General features: G+C 33.8%; 1 protein-coding gene across 4 annotated transcripts in view; it reads right to left on the bottom strand.

The window, feature by feature from the left end:
• The window catches only part of Erbb4 (erb-b2 receptor tyrosine kinase 4), a 1023136-nt gene that overhangs the window by 258785 nt on the left and 749900 nt on the right, over positions 1 to 14451 (bottom strand). For all 4 annotated transcript variants that reach the window (XM_070017823.1, XM_070017826.1, XM_070017822.1 and 1 more), the window contains exon 12: positions 12261 to 12460. In XM_070017823.1, the coding sequence (XP_069873924.1) occupies positions 12261 to 12460 (200 nt within the window). The remainder of the gene's footprint in view (positions 1 to 12260; positions 12461 to 14451) is intronic.

The following is a 14451-nucleotide window of genomic DNA, read 5'->3' as shown; positions in this document are numbered from 1 at the left end:
CTGGACTTTCATGCCTGGGCTGGCTTTGAGCCGTGATCCTCAGATCTCAGCCTCCTGAGTAGCTAGGATTACAGGCATGAGCCACTGACAGCCAGCAAAGTTTATTATTTGCAAATGAATATCTAACATTTATAGAACTACTAATTGAAAAAAAGCATTATATTGTCTCAGTTAAATTATCTTTGCATACTTCTTAAAAATGTCTATTTTAAATAATATTTATTTCAGGTTCTACTTCATTGATCAGTAGCGGTATGTATCTATATATCTGTATATCTGTATCAATATCTATATTTAATTTGCCATCTATATAACTACTTATATAGATATAAACTTTTGTATTTTTACTTCAATTCATTTGTATTTTACTTTTGAAGACTATACCTTGTAGAAAGTATATAAATTGGTTTTATATTTAAATTAAATATGTAAATTTCTGTCTTTTACTAAATGTCAAAGTATTTATATCCAATATGACAATCTTGTTATTTTAAAAAAATTGTTTTGGTTCTGGTCATGAAATCAGGGCCTGAGCACGGTCCCTGGGCTTTTCAAAGGTGATTGCTCTACTACTTGAGCCACAACTCCACATCCAGCTTTTTTGGTGGTTAATTGGAAATAGAGTCTCACTGAATTTCCTGACGGGGCTGACTCTGAATCACGATCCTCAGATCTTAGCTTCCTGATGAGCTAGGATTACAGGTGTGAGGCACTGGTGCTGGCTTATTTTTATCCATTTTTTTCAATTTTTATGTTTATTCTCTTACTCATTTTCTTCTTCTCCTGCTATAATTTGGATGAACTGAGATGTCTTTTTTCTTTTTCCTTTTTCTTCTCCCTAATACTGAGGATTGAAATCGGGATCTCAGACTTGCCAATAGGCAAATTTCACCACTTAAGACACATTTTTAGTTCTTTAGTTAAACTTTTATTATTTCATTTAATCTATTTCTACATTTTGGACACATGAACTACATAACTCTTTGATCTGTATCCTTGGGGCTTGTAGTATACGTATTTTTCAGTAAACTTTGTATTCTGAGATAAGTGACCATCCATATGCAATTTTAAGTAATAACATGGAGATAACTTTGTTACATTTATCTTGTTTTATCTAGAACAACAGCATTGCTAGGATACTTGTACTGATGTAGTCAAGATAGAGAAAATGGTCGCCAGTGTGTTTCTACCTTAGCACATTTTTCTTTCCACTGCCTTGTCTCTTACCTTCATCTCCACTTTACCCATCCATTCTCTCTTAGACTGTGTTCCATTTCTATTGTGCTGTCATCTAAAATGCCTAGAAATAGATTCAGATATGTGTAACAGTCCAGGATTGAGATTTTTCCTCAGACTAAATGTCTAGAGCATCCTCCAAGGTATTATGCTTATTAGTAATCATTTTTATTTTCATTGCTAGTAGTTTTCTATGTATGAACCATCACAGTGTCTTAATCTATTGAAGGATATTTGCTTTTTCCCTATATTTTGGAAGTATTGTTGGAAGTATTAATTGCTGATAGAAATACTTGTGCCTATGTGTTTATGTCACTATAATTTTCATTTGGGTGATGGTATCATATTGAAAGTTGAATTTTTTTCTAAAAAATACTAAACTTTCCTAGAGTGACTGTACTACTTTATATTCCCACTGGTAATGAATGCATTAATTCAATTTTTCTATATTTTCTCCAGCACCTGATCTTGTTACTCTGTAGACATCCTAATAGGAATAATGATATCTTGTGGGGTTTTAATATGAATTTCAATAAAATTGTCAATAATGTTGAACCACTATTAAGGCATTTATTTTCCATTTGTAGAGATACTTCAGAAAATGGGTGTTCTTCATGCCTTTGCATGCTTTAGTTGTTTTTGCTAATAACTGTTGTGAGTTCATTATGGTGAATCTTCCTATGTATTCATATCAATGATTTCTCTTTCTATCTTTCTATTTGTCTTTCATCGATTTATCTAACTAGAAAATCTACTTTTTCTGAATCTGTAGTTTGGATTTTCATCCTTTAATAGAAAATTTTGCAGAACAAATGGTTTTATTTTTAGGAAAAGTTTCATTACATAGCTTAGGCTAGCCTCAGTTCTTAATCCTCTTCCTCAGCCTCCCAAGTGCTGCTACTACATCAGTGTCCACTACTCCTGGCTCTAACACTTTGTTTCCTGTTGTACTGTTTGTGGCTATGGGCCAAAGCCAGAGTTGTTCCCATGTGAAGCAAATGCTCTTCAACTAGGACATAGTCCTAGGTCCATAGATATGTTAGCTTTGATGATGTCAAATTATTAAGGTTTCTTTCTTTTGTAAATTATAGTTTTGATGCCACATCAAAATTTCCCTTACCTTTCCCTAGACTCTAGTACTCTCTCTTTCTCTCTCTCTCTCTTTCCTCTGTTCCTCCCTTTCTTTCCTTTTCTTCTTTCTTTCTTGCATTGCAGTTTGAGCTCAGGATTTTGCCATACTAGACATGTGTTCTATCACTGAGCTATAAATCTGATCTTTCCCTATGTTTTATTAATTAAAAAAATTAACACCGTATCGTTTTGCATCATATAATTAAGTCCAAAATTTACATTTAGTTAATGTTTGCATAAGGTATGAGATTTAGAGTAAGATTAATCATTTATTAGCCAGTGGATATTCACTTTCACTGGCTGTATTAGTTCTTTTTTCAATTTTAATTTATTTTTTATTGTGAAAATACTGTACAGAGGGGTTACAATTACATGGGCAAGATAATGAGTACATTTCTTATCAAGCATTGTAGCCTCCTCCTTTATTTCCCCTTCCCATCCCTTCCCATCCTCCCCCCACCCCTGGCTGTATTAGTTCTAAAAACTGCCTTCATCCACTGAATAGTTTTTACATGACAGTTACATATAAATTGAGCACATTGATCAACTACGGGATGTACATTGGGCATAACAATGGAACATGTATCAAATGTGGGCTCTTTCTAGGTTCTCTGTTGAGTGTTAGTGGTCTGCTTGTCTAAGCTTTCATTAGCATCAAGCATAACTATGCAGTCAGAACTTTACCACGTGTAGAATAGTACAAATGCTTGGATTTTCTGTTAGATACATTCACATCTATTGGAGAGAAAGGTTTTCGCTTCACCAAAATCCTACCTCCTTTCTCACTGTCTATTACCTCCTTGAGTCTTTATTCATGAGCCCAATACTAGAGAAATTTAGTTAAAGCAACAGTAGGAATGGAAGAAAAGCAGTAAAAATGAGGACCCAAACCCCTATCAATTCTTCTAGACCACTGGATGATGGACTTGGAGACAGCTGGAGTATTTTCTCCAAGGTGAAATCAACAAGTATCTATACATAGCATAAAACAAGAGACCAGAGAGACTACTTCTTTATAATTCTTAAAAGAAATCTTCAATCACCACCAAGCATCCAGCAGAATTCTGACCTTCTTGAGTGACAATCACGTGTGGAGCAGAAGGCTTACTGGCTTACTTAAGAGTTCTCAAGGCCATAATGAACCTCTCTAAAGAAACTTTAGCAATGTAGTTATTAAGAAACCTTTAACTTCTTCTCTGTTTTCTCTGGAAGCTATAAAATAGACTTTTTTCTTTATCTCCTCTGAACTGTATCTGCCTGTGAAATTTTTGGCGAGATAATAATGTGCTTAGTATTTCAACCTTTATAGAGAATATTGAACCTGCTTCCATTAAAAATGAGACACACTTAAAATAATGGATTTCACTACAGTACTACATGTGTGAAGGTAAATGGATTAACTCAACATTATTGAAATGGACTATCTATCTGTGGGTACAATAGCAGAAAAACATAGCCTCTCTTTTATTGTATTACAAGTATTCACATTTTCTATCACACATAGAAGCATAGATTTTGCTTGGAATATATTTGGAATACATTTGAAAATGTATCATTAATCAGTTTTTAAGGCTGAAAGTATTGTTCAATGGAGCAATACCTCAGGCTCTGTGATTAGACAGACATGGGCTTGAATCCTTACAGTTTTATGAGTCATGAAACTCTGGGAGATTAACTTACATGTTACACTTCTGTAAACTGAATAACTGCATCTCCTTTCAAGGTGATATTAAGACCTAATACTTATATGGTATTCAAAGTTCCTGATACATTCATAAGTACTCAACATATAGAATCACAATAAATTTGAAAACATAGAAAGATATCCATGTATTCATAAGCTGTTTTTTTTTTTGTTCTAGCAATGATACCCAGGCTCTTGTCCATTCTAGTCAAACACTCTTATCATTTGGGCTATGTGTTGACCATTCTCATTTTCTCCCCTTGGGTTTTTCAACATTGGTTTTAAGATAGGGTTTCACTATCTTTGCCCAAGTTATCCTCAGACTCTAGCTCCTTCTGCCTATGTTGCCCAAGTATTTAGGATTATAGGTATGCTCTACCATGCCTGGCTTAATTCTTCAGTACCTATTTTCTTTCTACTACAAACTGCTAAAAGATGAGGGAGAGTAAAAGCATGAAATAAAATATACAACTCTTAACTTATGGAACTTCCATCTAGTTGAAGAGGTGGATAATAAATAATCATACGTAGATAATTGTAATGTTGTAAGATTATATGATAGTGTTGTACAGGGAAAGACATGAGCCATTGTCCTCCCCCGTGAGGCTAACCCTAGGTTAGCCCTTGTAGAAGGAGAAATATGTCAGCTGAGGTGAGAAAGCTAATTAAAGTCCAGTGGACAGACAGAAATATGTTTTGGACCAGAGTCTAATAGGGAAAATAATAGATATGACAGAGCCCTTACTCAAAGGATTTCTCACAGACGCCAGGCTCAGAATGTTCTAGTACAAATCTAAGCTGCAGAATTATGGATCTCACATTACGATGTCTGTTAGCTTCAAAGGGTTAGCATTTCCACAATCTTGGTTGCTTAGGAAAAAGAAATTAGTTCTCAGAAGTTCCAAATCATAACGCCGGCTACTTCTTGGGAGTGCCCAGGCCACATTTGCCTGTGCCTTTCTATGATGTTTGTTCACCATTCTGGGGCTACGTGCCTTGCAGCAGCTCGACTCCATCTTCACCTCTCTATTTGCTTGGCTGTCCTCCCTCCATGTTTACATATGCCTTCACTTGGTGTTGCCTCTCTTTCTTCTTCTAAAGACACTGCTCCTTGGCTGATAGACCGCCCACATCTTACACACATCATTTTACCATGAAGAATTTAAATGCACCCTTAAATGACATCACCTTCACAAGTACCATGGGGCAAGACTGAAGGAGGTCATTAGGTTAGAGGGGCACAATACAAACATAATACTGAAATAAAGACCTTTGGAAATCACAACCCAATTTTTATATGATTAAGAATTTAGTTTTGTAACATTAAATTTCTGCAACTATGAATGTATAGGCAAGTCAGTTAAATTTTTGCCACTAGAGATATAAAACCTGAGGCTGGTAATAATGCTGGATTTTATTGACAAGAGAACCTCCAGGCCTTCAGAATTCCTTCAATAGGAGGAATGTTGTTTCTGAGGCTAACAAGCCACTGTAACTCCTTATATCTTTTTGCAAAAGGATACAGAGACTATTTTTGCAGCATCATTAATAATTATTGCATTGTGCTGATTCAAATACCATAAGAAAATCTTATGTTTTGTGGGGGGGAGTAAATTATAAAGAATGTATTGATATATTACTTCAGTGATTTCAAAAGAAAAACAGGAAATTGTAGCGGTATAATTAAGACTTTCTATTTTCTAATGACTTGGAGAATTGACTTCAGTATATTCTAAATTATGTACTTCATTGCTAAGGTTTAATGAAAACTGTAACAGAGTTCATTAATTTCTGAGTGAAGACAGGCTGCCAGGCCAAAGAATGATTCTTCTCACAAACCAGTCAGTATCTGGTTTGTGAGTGCTCATCAACCCCAAAGCTTAGGCTGGGATAAGAGTGTACAGTTAGAGATAAAAGGGTGAGAGATAGAGAAAGCAAGTCTCCTACCTTAGCAATAGTTTCTTAAAGGCAAGTCTTAATTTATAGTGTCAATTTGTTTTTTGTAACATACAAAATAGCAGAGGTGATTAAGATGGGAAGAAGGATTATACTGTGATTTCATAGGAACATATTCCTCATGATATATTGGAAAATAAAATGCTCAGTATGTTGTTGCTCTTGTGTTGGTCAGTACAGAGAAACAATCATTTCTATTACCTACTGATCTCCTCAATTAAATTCTGAAGACACAGTGCCTCATTGTAATATGGAATCACTTGGCCCAAGACCTCAGTTATTAAACATTAGTCATAGTTTTATATATCTTGCTTTTTCCTCTAGTTTCATGTACAAGAATAGATTTTTCTACTGCCAATTTCAGGAACATAAAACTTGAGATAAACATAAAAATGTATACAGACTCTCAATATATGTGATTCTGTAACTGTAGAATCAACCACAGATCAAAACTCCTATTAAGATTGCAATTGCTGCCAGGTGCTGTTCACTCACAACTGTAATCCTAATTACTCGGGAAGCTGAGACATGAGGATCACAGTTCAAAGCCAGCCTAAGCAGAAAAGTCCATGAGACTTTTGTCTCCAATTAGCCACCAGAAAACCAAAAGTTACCCTAAGGATTAAAGAGGTAAAGTGATAGCCTGGGATTATAGGTATGCCCGTCTTACTTGTTCAGTACATATTTTCTTTTACTGCAAACTGCTAAAAGTTGAGGCAGAGCAAAAACATGAAATAAAATGTACAACTCTTAACTTACGAAACTTTCCTCTAGCTGGAGAGATGGATAATAATCACATGTAGGGCTTTGGCAAAGAGGTCTGGGGAAATTACTCAAGTGATAGAACGCATGCCTAATAAACATTCCTGAGTTCAAATCACAGCTCAACAAAAATAAGTTATAATTAAGAAAGGAGAAAAGATGCATGATGTATTTGAAGAGCTTCTCAATAACAGATTTTTTAATCTACTTAAGATCTCAGGTGATCACTTTAAAATTTCTATTAATTTTCTACAATATACAATGCCCCTTGTTGTTTTATACCTACCACTAGTAGATATGCTTTTGTTTTTACAAATTTATAATCCACTACTTTAACAGAGTAGTGAACTTCTCTTCTCCCTTCTAAAGAAAACTCTCCCTAGTTTATTTCCTTTCCCATTATGAAGAAATTAAAAAATCCATAGATAAGTTTAATAGTGTATGTTATACCATATACTCTGCGTACATGTGAGTGAATAATGTAATTTATTTTAGCAGAGTTTTATAATAGCTATACAGGCAAGGTCCTTTCTTTTGATCTAGGCATGTAATGAGGCAAATACTATCACCAAATCTTTTTCACAAATTATAAACCTGAGTTTAACTAAGATCTAATAATAGAGATTTTCCCTTATATTAAAACAAAAGCTATTTGTTTCTCTACTATTGCTATGGTTTGAATGTTGTTTGAGCCTACTAAAATTTATGTTGTGGTTTATTTCCCTGATGTGATGATACTTAAAAGTGGTGATACCTTTAAAAGGTAGTGGGACTGTGGCTGCGTTTGAGTGATAGAAAGCCTGTCTAGCAGGAACAAGGCACTAGGTTCATTCTCTCACACCATGTGTGTATACACCTCCCCCACCCCCCACACACACACTGGGACCTTTAAAAGATGGAGTCATGTAAATGTAACTTGAATTATTTTATATTGTTCTCATTATTACCACTCTCATAATATGAATACTATTTCACAAAAGGTTATACTGTGCAATTATTTCCCAGAGCTAAAGAAAAAAATGAAAAGTGGAATTTGTGTGTAAATTAGGCGGCATAAAATGTGTCTTATATATTGCTATATTATCTTTCAGAAACACTGGATCAGTTTAGACTTGTCCTGAGCACTTGGTGTTAGGAATTTTTCCATCATTGTTACTGCATTGAAAATCCTAGTGGATATTGTTTATGCCACTGGTTTATTAGTAATCTGAAAGAAGAAAAAAAGGGTGAGTTTTAAATTTACATATTTTGAGTTGAATCTGAATGTCTTTTTATTGTTGAGTGATCATTTGTGTTTTTCTCTTTGAATTTATTTGTTTTATCCATCAACTTTGTCTATTTTCAGTGTTGGAGTTGTCTCTTTTCTTTGTGTATTTGAAAAGGCTCCTCAAAAGTTACATAAATTAATTCTGCACACACACATATAGTGAATAACTTTCTGCAGTTATCTGTGAGAAGCTACATGAGTTTCAATTCAACGCATCAGTTCATGAATATAGAGCATTTTCATCAGTGCCACCCCTTCCATCATTGTCTCCCATCTCTCCGATGTTACTCTTCCCTGAATTTCCACATTCACACATAAACACTCAATATTATGACTGTATTTGCCCATCATTTCTTGTCTTATGGGTAATTTTCAATGTGCTTGTGTGGTGTGCAAACATGTTATTTTTTCTGTTTTCTGTTTTTTATTTTGTTAATTTCTTGGTTCTTTTTTATAACTACATTAAAAACTATATAAAAATTTTTCCAGGCCCTGGTGGCTTGTAATCCTAGCTACTCAGGAGGCTGAGATCTGAGGATCACAGTATAAAGCAAGCCCAGGCAGGAAAGTCTGTGAGACTCTTATCTCCAATAAACCATTAGAAAACAGGAAGTGGTGATGTGGCTCAAGCGATACAGTGCTCGCCTTGAGCTGAAGAGCTGAGTCAGGACAGCTTCCAGGCCTGCCAGGAGTTCAAGCCCCACGACCAACAAAAAAAAAAAAAAAAGAAAGAAAAGCTAGAAGCTTTGATAGAACTTATAAAAATGTCCAATTGATTATAATATTGGTTCAACATAATTTAGTAAACACACTGGTTTGAGAAAAGCTCATAGTATATTGAACGTATTAAAAGCAGAACTTACTAAAAGTATATGATGTATATAATTTACATAGCAAATTATATGGTGTATTATGTCTATGGTTCTGTATACATTATGTATCTATGCACCAAAATGGCCTTTTCTTCATAGATACTTTTATTATTTTGATACCCAACAAGTAAAAGTACTGTTAATGTTGGAAAAACTGAAGTATTTCAATTTTGAAACATCAAAAATAAAATTAATTCTATCTTTTATGTTGGGTTTAAATATACATGTACAATTTTTTAAAGACATAAATCATGTAAGTTCAAATATAAGCTGGGTTTTGAAATAGTTGGTATGGTATTTATCTCTAAACTGCTTTATTGAAGTGTAAAAATTTATACTTAGTTCTTTTAAAAGAGCCCGACCTATTTTTTTTATTAATCTACCTTCAAACTTCCCTTGCCCAGCACTGCCATTTTGTTAGTAGGATAACCACATTGCAAAAGAGGCAGAAAGTGCTCTAGCTTTTCATGTCATATTGTTTTTCTGAGTCTCAGTCTTTTCAAATCACAAAGTCTGCTTTGAAACTTCTGACTTAAAAGAGTCAGTTTGCTGCAGCTTCTGTTACCCTTTATAGATCAGTGAAAAAAATGTCTTTTATTGTTATTATTTGAATTCCAAATTTACTGTTATAAATTAAGGGTTTTATGCTAGATAACCAATTCCAAGATTCGCATCAGTATGTTACTGTGACATGGAGGTAGACATACATGATTTTTTTGATTATGCATGCACTTTCTAAGTGGGTATTATTATATGTGGATTTCATGTGCAAATGCTTATACACACATATTGTGGGTGCACTTGTCTATTTTATTGAATGTATGTGTATACTCATGTGTATTGTGCAGATACCAAGAATTATTTACAGTGCATTCAAAAGGAAGCAAATATTTAAGTCTTCTCATCTTCAGAGAGTGCTTGAGATGATAATATTTTAACCATAGGTGTGCATTCATTACACGATCTTTGTAAATATCAGTAGGGTAATCTCCAAGGTCATGTGCATATTGTAATTATATTACTAAGAAAGCAGGCAAAAGATTTTACTAGAACCAATGTGATGTGAAACTGAAGTCCAAGTTTTAATAAATGGATTACATGCAATGTATATTTATCCTAAGATATTAACAATCAAAAATAAGAATCTTGATTTCACACTTTGGCACTATATAATTGTTTCTTTTATCCAGTCCATTTTCTTCCCTACACTGCAAAATCAAATCTAAGTGTATGGAAAAAAAATGTGTTCATGATCTGAAAAACAGCTAACCTCTATCCATGAAGCACAACACTGAAAGTTAAATATCATCTTAGACTTAGTTTACTACTGCTATTATTAGTATGTACTGTCTTTTGGTTTGAAACATTTCCAAGTCATAAAGAGGTATAGAACAATATATGATGAACTTTCCCCAATTTTATTTGTTTATATTTAATTTTTCTTTATTTTTGTCTTCCCATTTGTCTTTTTGTTCATCTCTAAAAGGATAAAAATATGAATATGAAGATTAGCAAATGTCTCATAAAAGAGTGCTTGACTATTTTGTTTTCCTTTATATATTGTTGTATGAACATAGTTGTCTTCTTGTCTGTGATATGTACCCTTACACTGCATTTCTGAATGAATGAAGTAGAAGCACGAACACATCACTTTGGTTCAGAGAAATAGTTATAGATCATGTTGAAATTCTACTGTGCTATGAACCATCCTACTTTGTAGCCTATACGCATACATAGAGAAGTGTGTGGTTAGAAGTTTCAGTACAGGAGAAAAATGAAACAAACTTTCTTTCAGGACTCATCAGTACATAAAAACAAGGAAACAATCCATACTAAATGAAAAGCAAAATTTCACTTAATATGAACATGCATATTTTATACATAATGAGATCTGATATTTCCTCATTCTATTCAGAAAAGAAGAAAGTGTAAAAATTTAAGTTCACTTAAAACAAAACTTCATGTTTTTATAGATTTATTTGGAAAATATTTTGAAGGATCAAAAGTAGCTAAAATGGGAGTTTTGTCCATAGCATATTTTATCAAAATTGTTAGCCTGAGCTGGCTTAAACTTTTACCACAATGAAGTGAGCTGTTGAACAGTAAATTAATTCACTGACTACTTAACGCAATAAACTTAAAAATTGTTGGCCTTGTAAGAGTTTATATCTTAAAAAATAATATTTATTTAACATACATACAAATCAAATAAATTATATATGCACACCTTCTTGTCTGTTTTGATGATAAGATCAAAGATATAAATTAGTTAACCTGAGAATAAAACTTTTCTTTGGGAATATGCCTTACAAGAACTTGACACACTGTGACCACAATAAAATATGCATTTGCAAGTGAATCATTTGAATTCTGAGTCACTGTATCTAATATTTACTATAAGTCAAAAAGTTACATGAATTGTACTAGAAACAGGATGTAGAAGGCAGTAAAACTCAAAAATAGAGGAGATTCAAATATTAACCCTTGAAGTATCAATAGATCATACAGAAATTATACATTCAAGTGCCCATGTTAACTTTGTTCCTTTTGTTATAAGATAGATGTGTTGAGGTAGGACAATCGTTACCAAGTGACAAAGAAAACGATATGCCTTGTCAAAAAGGAGCTTTACAATGGGGGGGGGGGAAGGGGGGGGAGGGGGAGGGGAGGATTGGGTGGGGGGGAGGGGGGAGGCTGGGAAGGGAGGTGAAGGGTAAACAAAGGAGGAGGCTGCAATGCTTGGTAAGAAATGTATGCATTATCTTGCCCATGTAATTGTAACCCCTCTGTACAGTATATTCACAAATAAAATAAAATTTAAAAAAATATAAAACCTGAAAAAAAAGAAAACGATATGCCTATATAAATACTTCTATAAAACAAAAGTACTTCTCAGTATATTTCTAGAACAGTGTTTCCACTCTTTAGAATAATTTGTCTATATTTTTCCTACCACTGCCATATGGAAAAATTCTGTTATTCTATCTTTTAGATCTTCTGAAACCAATGAGCAAATAGAATTCAATATGGTAGATTTCCACAAAGCCACCTAAGGAATTACCTGCCTGCCATTTAAACACTTAAATGCTTGGGTTTCCTTTAGATCTATCAAATCAAAATCTGCAAAGGAAGATTCCTAAGATTAGGCAAGATTTGCAGTCATACAAAAGGGTATAAGACCTTTTCCTCTCTATTTTTCTTTGTACTATCTCAGTAGTTACAAATACCACTCCATGACACAATTGGATATGGATACAAATGCTGACTTCCTGTTATTCCCAATTGTTGGGGCCAGTGTGGAATGGAACTCATTAAAGCTTCAGTGTTTTACATCTCCGGACAATGTACTTACTGCAGTTCTCAGCTTTTCTGTTATCCCGGATCACGATTCTTTGGTTGATGGTGCTGAAGAGCGTTGTCCAGTTGATGGTGTGATAGTAGCACAGATTGCTATTGTCAGTAATGTAGATGTTTCCTGCACTGATTTCCTTGAGGGACTGGAACTGCAGAGAGGTGATGCCTTGCTGCTTGAGGATAAGCAGTGACAGGCCACTAAGGAGGAGAAAGGGGAAAACAACTGTACTAAGTGGTTTCTGGCCATGATACAGTCTCCGGAGTCACCTGAGGGCGGTGTACCTCACTCTCAAAAGAATACTGATGGGCATAAACGGAAATCACATCAGTTAACCTTTGTGCAGATTCGCAGTATTTTGGTCTTTAAATGCCATGTACTAACAATTTTAGTAATAAGAATTATCAAAAGAAAAATGGATTTTTAAAGAATTGAGCATTGGCAATCTCTCTCTCTCTCTGTAATTGCCCACTATCTTACCCTATTGACTAAATGTTATGTGCTTCAACAACACAATCCTGTTCTAAGATTAGATAAATAATTATTGGATGATTATCTACTCAAAATAAAATATTAAATCCATGATAACTATATAATAGATTTGGACATGCTTTCAGAGAAATGATATTGCAAAAAATAAGATTTCACACTTAAATTATGCCTTAGATATCAAATATAATAGTTACAAGATTGAAAGTAAAGAAAATTGAAAAAAATAATTCAACTAAAATTTAAAAAATATTCAGAAGGCTTGGACAGCTACCTAAAACTCTAAAATTTCAGAACGACTACTTTATGCTAATCAATTATCTTTTCAGAGTTTGCTTTTATTTCAACATAGATTACATTTTTGGTAATTATTTTTTATTTTCTATTCTCTAATAATATGCTGAATATACTTCACATATCTCAATCAACTAATGAGCATTATTTTTCACTTTGGAGATCAAAAGTCCCTGTTGACTAATAATTTTAAATATGCTTTGCTGCTAACATTTAGAATTATTATTATTAATTAAAAAACATGTTGACTGAATGACAAACACTGAGATATTATTCATCTTCATTATTTTACTCCCATTGAAATACTCAGAATTGGTTAAAATATCAGTACATCTTGACTGGTTTATAGTATTTTATTCAATGGAGAATAAGAGCTGTGTATATACTCAATACATCATATCTTTCATTTCATATCCATTTAATAAGTTCCTTTCCCTTTACTTTTTGTGGTATTCTTTAATTAGTATGTAATAATTGTATCAAGTAATGGGTATCATTATGAAATTTTCATATATGTATTATTTATATTGACCATACTGACTCTCAGTGTCTTTATTTGTCCACTTTTTTCTCCTCCTTACTACCCTTCTGCACATGAGTCTACCTTATTTCACTTCATATGATGATAACTTTCCTGAAAATGAAATGACTCCATTCTTCTCAATGACTGAATAATAGTGCAAATATACCAGATCATATTTATCCATTCATTTGTTTATGGATACAAAGACTGATTCCATACAAAGCTATTTTGAATAGTGATGCAATAAACTTGTGTCTCAGGTATCTCTGCTCTATGCTGTCTTTGATTTAAGTATATATCCAGAAGTAGTATAGCTGGATCAGATGATAGTTATAGTCTTATTTTTTGAGGAGACTATACAACAATGTCCATAGAGGCTGCACTAATTACATTCCCACCAACAGTACATTAGGGTTCCCCCTGCCATTTTCACCAGACCTTGTTTTTGTTTTCTTAGGTTAGCTATTTTGACTGGAATAAACTAGAGTCTCAATACAGGTTTGATTTGTTTTCCTTGAAGGCTAAGGCTGATGAAGTTTTTCATGCTTATTAACTATTAGTAATTTTATTTTTTTCTTTTTCGCCAGTCCTAAGGCTTTAACTGTGGGCTTAGGCACTGTTCCTGAGCTTCTTTTGCTCAAGGAGAGTGCTGTACCAGTTGAGCCACAGAACCACTTCCAGCTTTTTCAGTAGTTTATTGACGATAAGAGTCTGACCGAGTTTTCTGACCTGGCTGGCTTTAAACTGGGATCCTCAGATCTCAGCCTCACCCAGCTTTAACACTTTAACACAGGTGTATCTCTTTTACATTTTAATAGTAAAATTCAAGGTAGCATTTTTTTTTGCATTTTTAAAAATCTTCAAGTGTTTGTACAAAGGAGTTGC

The sequence above is a fragment of the Dipodomys merriami genome, unplaced genomic scaffold (assembly GCF_024711535.1).
Source record: "Dipodomys merriami isolate MVZ:Mamm:240054 unplaced genomic scaffold, mDipMer1.0.p SCAF_1, whole genome shotgun sequence".
NCBI classification, from domain to species: domain Eukaryota; kingdom Metazoa; phylum Chordata; class Mammalia; order Rodentia; family Heteromyidae; genus Dipodomys; species Dipodomys merriami.
The sequence above is the reverse complement of the archived record's forward strand: the minus strand, read 5'-3'. Positions and strand labels throughout refer to the sequence as shown.